The following is a 6,339-nucleotide window of genomic DNA, read 5'->3' as shown; positions in this document are numbered from 1 at the left end:
TCAGTAGTGACATTGAAACTACTTTTTAAAAAACATTCTTATCCTGGCAGGTTATGTATCAATCCAAGTCAAGTTGTTTAAATACAGAGAAAACACCTCTGGGATCAGTACATCCCCATTCCTGCACATTCAACAACAGTCCATCAAAACCTGCTATAAAAGGTTTGTCAACTCGATAACTAGATATAGGACCAACCTTACTACTCCTAGTCCCCTAATCCCTTACCAAAAACTAGTTTACAACAATATTTTTAGCTTGTACTGCAACTATACTAAAAGTGAACATATGAATACTGATAGTTTTCTAATTAAATACTTGTAGTAGCATTTTTAGTACACTTTGAAGTATAGTCTTAGTAAACTACTAATTTAGTAGTATTATACTGCAAGTATACTGGTAAGTTTTCTTTAAGTGAACTTTACATCATACTTTAAGTATACTACTATGTCCCTATTTAGGTATTAATTTGTATACATTTTGTTATATGAATATCTGAACATACAAAACAGCAAAAGAAAGAACAGGGTATCTGCTTGTAAACAAAAACATTTTATTCTAGCTTCATGCATTCTTTTTTTAAACACTTGAATGTGTGTGTTTTGAACATTTTGAACAAAAATCTGAAAAAAGACTATGAATTGGATTCAGAACAATAATCAAAACATAGATAGAGTCGATCAACACCCCAAAGCTTGACAGTCATTATTACCTCTTCATTGGTCGACATTACATCAACTTTACACAGTTTTGATGCTGTTTTATGTCTGATGATCGTGTTAGATTACATGTGGAAGCATCTGTTGTTTCGGTTTCTTTTTTCACTCGTGTTTTTTGGAAATTCTGTACAGAAGATGTGTACTAGTGCCTCTGCAGTATAACAATGAAAACACAGATTCTAGGAACACAAGTATAGCTCAAATATATTTAGACTTTTTCTAAGTAGGCTATAAGTCAAGTATACTTAAATGTCATTTTAAGTATATTTCTGAGAAGTACATTAAAAAGTAGACTAAAAGTATACTTTCCTATTTTTTAGTTTAAAAGAAGTATACTAATAGCACACTTGAATAAACTTCTTTTTCGTAAGGGTATGCCACAGACGTTTTCTAAACTTGAAATAGCTTTTGAAATAACCCTGTCTAGTTAATACTATTTCGTTTAATATTTCATTCATTTATTCATTTTGTTCAATAGAGCCGTCCAAAAATGAGGTTTTCATGAACATCAGATCAATTCGCTTGGTCAGCGATGAGGAGTTTTTTCCAAGCCACGTGATGAACAGATACTGGGATTTCTTCGCCCAGAGTGAGGAGTGGACCTTTGAAACTTAAGAAAATGGCTCATGTTGCGCAAAGGTGCCTGTTAGAGCATAAATGAAAACCGTTTCAGTGTTAAAACCTTTTATAAAGTGGTGATATATGAGTGATATATTCTCATTGTTGGTTTGAAAGTACGAATAGCCTATATTAAAAACGTTTCTTTTGTAAAGAGGATGGTCTTGATATTAAAATGTAAGTCAACACATGACCCGTTCCATTTATTTACTTTACCTAAGTAATAACCGGTATGGATCCCATAAGTGCGTTTCTAGATGAGTTTGTGTGTTTGAACACTCGCCTGTGATGCTAGGAAACGATAGAAACTTGAAGATAACTAGGTTTAATTGCAACGAGTGAGCAGACAGGACTTTCTCGGCGGTCACGCCTTACACTGCTGCTCTTGAGTCAAGACTGCACAAAGTGAAGTCAGCAGTCCAAGAACTTAGTCATCTTGAGCGGACTGACGGTACGACTCCACGCAAGCTTAAAAGCAGATGTAAGTATCTTGAACTCGACAGATTATTTAGAGATAGGCAAGACATTAATTAGTATCTCCATCGCGTATGTGTTACAGAAAGCAAAAATCAGTTGTCTAGTTACTCTTTTCTTAATTATATACTACGTCGTACATACATTATTTAAATAAAGTTTCGAACATATAATAATAAGTAAACTATTTTCTTTGGTTTCGGCCGAATGATGGAGTTTTTGTAGTACTGTACGCTATCTTTGTTTAATCTCTTCAAACCGTGCGGCAACTTCAGCAGTACGTATTACCTAATCAATTCCTTTCGGACCCGAAGGTTTTACATCTGTTATTCTTCATCTGTCTCGCAGATATATGTTGTAATTTTGAGAAACATTTGATGGCAGTGACACAAAACAAAAGACTGGCAGCCTGCAAGGTAGGCAAGTCCTCTTGAGTCATATGATACGATACAACCATACAGTTTCCCGGCTGACTAGTTTTGTCAGAGGATTTGAGTGATTATGTCAGCCTTATTTATAACACCCGTTTTACTTTACCAACAGAATGAAAAGAAGATGTGCTGTCTTACACTGGTTAAGATGCAAGTTCTATGTGTTTGTTGTGTCATTGTTTGTCGTGCTGAAGCTGGTATGCGTCAAGATTTCAATGGACAACAGTATTTACATCGAGCCCTATGGACCTACACATAGATCACTCAGAGCTCAGCCTCTGAATGGTATTAACTGCACAGCCATTTATGAACTGGAACCGGTGGAAATTGGCAAGTCATTGGAGTTAAGACGCAAAAACATTGTGGAAGTCGATGATGGGAGTATCGTTTCTTTCACTGCAGACTGCAAAAACTACATGGAACAAAGGGGTTATAATGAGGTCATTGTAACAGATGAGGAATGCAGCTTTCCAATTGCATACTCTTTAGTGGTGCACAAGAACAGCGCTATGGTGGAAAGGATTCTTCGAGCCATCTACACAGCTCGCAATATTTACTGCATTCATTATGACCAAAAGTCCTCAAAAAAATTTATCGCAGCAATGAAGAACTTGGAAAAATGTTTTCCAAATGTCTTCATAGCCTCTAAAATTGAGTCCGTTCAGTATGCACATATTACCAGACTTAATGCAGATCTCAACTGCCTTTCAGACCTTTTGAGTTCAGAGGTCAAATGGAAGTATGTTATCAATTTGTGTGGCCAAGACTTTCCGCTCAAGTCCAATTATGAGCTGGTAACTGAGCTCAGTAAACTGAACGGTGCAAACATGCTCGAATCAAGCAGGCCCAGCGAAATGAAAAAAAAGCGATTTCAGTTTAGGTATGAACTGAAAGACGTGTCATATGAATACCATAAAATGCCAGTTAAGACAGACATTGCTAAAGACCCACCACCGCATGACATTGAGATGTTTGTTGGGAGTGCTTACTTTGTCTTGACACGTGATTTTGTGTCATATATTATGACCAATCAACTGGCAAAGGATTTTCTGCAGTGGACAGCTGACACATATTCTCCTGATGAGCACTTTTGGGCAACGATGGCCAGAGTGCCTGGAGTTCCTGGAGAGATCGAGAGAGCTGAGCCTGATGTTACAGACCTGAAGAGTAGGACACGTTTGGTTAAATGGAACTATCTTGAAGGCCGTTTGTATCCACAGTGCACTGGCACACACAGACGCAGTGTCTGCATCTATGGTGCAGCGGAGCTCCGGTGGCTTCTGGAGGACGGCCACTGGTTTGCAAACAAGTTTGATCCCAAAGTTGACCCTGTCATTATTAAATGTCTTGAAGAGAAACTTGAGGAGAAGCAGCATCAACAATGCCTGAAAAGAGTGTCTTAAAAAGAAGGCCTTACTTTTTGGGCCATGCTTTAGTGTAAATATGTACGTTTGCTGCTGCACTTATGTTCGTTCAAAGCACCAGCTGACTGAAAAGTTAGCTGTATTTCCAAGCCATTTAAATTTCAACATGTTGCCGTCCACTATATGCTAGGTCAGTATGTTAATGAGTTTGCCTATCAGCTTCTGCTTTATAACTTGACCAAAGATGTATTCATAGGTGCTTAAGCTATGACATATTTATATATTTAAATTGATATAAACCAATCCTGTGAGATGCATGTAGACCATCTTTTTCATTCTATTTGTTACTGAATCAGTCTGTGTGGAAACTTCCTTAGGGCTTCAGCTGTGAGGGTCAGCTGAAATGATTAAATTTGTCGTTTTTAAATAGTCGTCTTAAAACAATGCCTGTATCAATGCCAGGGTTTTAAAATTATTTATATAATAACGACAATCTCCTCTGTACGTTCAATATTGACTGTTTCAAATAAAGCTATTTAGCTGTAGTACTTGAGTCTTTCTCCTTCTCTTATTGGAACAGTGAAACAGTCACACCTGTGTACTCAAAAGTCACAGTATATTTGCTGTCTGTCAGTGATGTAAATATTAAACAATAGTTTCTTACGGTCTTCAAATTTAATTGACTTAAGTGGTTTTCCATAGGTGTTGATAGAAGCTATAACATAAAATACTACTTCTACTGCTGTAGATTTATACACGTCCCAGACATACTGTCGGTGTGTTTTTTTTTAGTCGCTCTTTCTGCAGACTACATTGTTAAGCCATTAGGTTCATTCAGTAATGAAGCAAGTTGTTGAATCATTCACTCAGAGGATTTGTTCAAAAATGCTGTTTCATTCAGGAATGCCACTATTGCATGCAACACGGGAGATGAGTAACAGTTAATTACACTGTGGTTAGTTTTTAACTGTTTTGGTTGGTGGCGTGAAATAGACAGAGTAACTAGCAATATTGTGTTTAAAATAGTAAGTAGCTTGATATTTACTTCTTGTTAATTGAACTGTTGTACAAACAGTTTCACATTTAAATTTGTGCTGTTGGACTTTATATTAAAACAAGACTCTTGCTTGTGCGATGCAACATAATCTTTAAATATTTATAGTTAAAGTAGGCTTATGAAATTACTTCATTTACTTTGCGCTGCTTACGTCACTAAATTAAACTGGATATCTGCATTACCTTCAAAGCCCTCATTTAACTTTAACCCTAAAGCTATCTTTTTATTAATGTTATTTTAATGTTTGGTGTAAGATGGCATTAAAATGTATGCTTTGTTGAATCCACAGTCTGTCAACTGAGATAAAGTTGGGCAAACTCATAGCAGTCTTTAAAGGGGAGATGCAAGACCAATAAGAAAGCCTTCATTTCTTGGCTCAACAAGTCAACGGCTGAACAAAAGCACCTAAACTTTCACTGCAACAAGACACTCAAGCGTGCACACCGAGTGAATTCCCAAAAGCCACTTTTTATAACTGATATGTCCCTTGAGACATTTTAAAAACAGCCATTTTTAAAGTTTGCTTGTGAAAGACAAACATTTCGCTATTTTGGAAACTGAATGAAAAAGTTTGATTCTAAATGTTCATTTTTATTTTAAGCTAAGTAGTTAGTGCCAATGTCCTGAGTTTGCCCTGTGCCAGTCTGTCTCTGTTCGTTACCAGAGTGCTGGAAACGGAGATCTTGAACCTACTTTTCTGAAAGGGCTTCACTCTAAAGACGTAATTGTACAGCATGTTTGACCACTGAGGTAGCCAGCAGGGCTCAGTTTTCTTAATCTAAATGCAGTTTGACCAGCACATGCAGCTCCGTCGTAGTGTTGACAGTGTAAGTTAACGCAACCTGGAATGTAGACGCCTGCCATTCAAACCTCTTTGGCCCTCTTAGTTTTTCTTATGTCTCAGACTCCCCATTGATGCACTTAGTACAGAGAGCCCTCTGTGTAAGTTTTATTTACTTAATATCTATTACTGCTCTGCGATCAACAGTTTGAAAACGACTGACCAGTTCATGGATCATGTACAGTACAGAAAAATGACATGTATCTTCTTTACAAAAACCCTGCCACATCCTCGGTGAGAACAGAAACAGGAAACAGCCAAAGTCACAACATGTTTCCTGAAAGGCCGATATGAGGAATCTATGATTTAAGAGAGGAATGAATAACAGTAAGTATGTGCTAAACTGGTTCAAAACAGGAAACAGACAGCAGAATTGGCCTGTTCCCCAGAGTTGGAAGTTTTGCAAATGCTATTAGGCTGAAATGACGCCCTCACCACATCTGCTTGTCAACAAGCAAATCTGCTTTGAACGCTGTTAACCTATTGAAACATTGTATTTCCAGTCATGGTTTGTACTTTTAGTTCTGCCATGGCATGACTAAAACACATATACACTGGACAAGCATATAATGAAAAAAGATCTTATCTGTGTGGTTTTGTGGATTCACTGTGAAAGCAAAACATCATTGGTATGGTAACATTTGTAGTCAAACTGCAACATATAGTATTTATAGAAGGGCATTGTAAACAAACAAGATAGTTTGAAAAGCTGCAGGCCCTGTATTTATGTCTCGCTACTTCCACATTTCTATATATACAGAACTTAATGACATATGGATGGTTTGTGTTTGAGTCTGAATGTGTGTAAATGTTGCTTGTTTGTCTAAGGCTGCAGTT

The 6,339-nt window shown here is 37.1% G+C and overlaps 1 protein-coding gene across 2 annotated transcripts; it reads left to right on the top strand.

The window, feature by feature from the left end:
• Positions 1–1,748: 1,748 nt before the first annotated feature.
• LOC107587561 (beta-1,3-galactosyl-O-glycosyl-glycoprotein beta-1,6-N-acetylglucosaminyltransferase 4-like) lies at positions 1,749–4,188 on the top strand. Of its 2 annotated transcripts, XM_016275377.1 has the most exons (3): positions 1,749–1,816; positions 2,158–2,225; positions 2,353–4,188. In XM_016275377.1, the coding sequence occupies exon 3, from the start codon at positions 2,354–2,356 to the stop codon at positions 3,641–3,643; it is 1,290 nt and encodes a 429-aa protein (XP_016130863.1). In that variant the 5' UTR covers positions 1,749–1,816; positions 2,158–2,225; position 2,353; the 3' UTR covers positions 3,644–4,188. The 2 variants fall into 2 exon arrangements, with proteins under 2 accessions (XP_016130863.1, XP_016130864.1); XM_016275378.1 differs by lacking the exon at positions 2,158–2,225 and having other exon boundaries at positions 1,756–1,816.
• Positions 4,189–6,339: the final 2,151 nt, after the last annotated feature.

The sequence above is a fragment of the Sinocyclocheilus grahami genome, unplaced genomic scaffold (assembly GCF_001515645.1).
Source record: "Sinocyclocheilus grahami isolate Dianchi unplaced genomic scaffold, SAMN03320097.WGS_v1.1 scaffold93.1, whole genome shotgun sequence".
In the NCBI taxonomy this organism is placed as follows: domain Eukaryota; kingdom Metazoa; phylum Chordata; class Actinopteri; order Cypriniformes; family Cyprinidae; genus Sinocyclocheilus; species Sinocyclocheilus grahami.
Note: the sequence above shows the minus strand (reverse complement) of the source record. Positions and strands in the feature narration are given on the sequence as shown.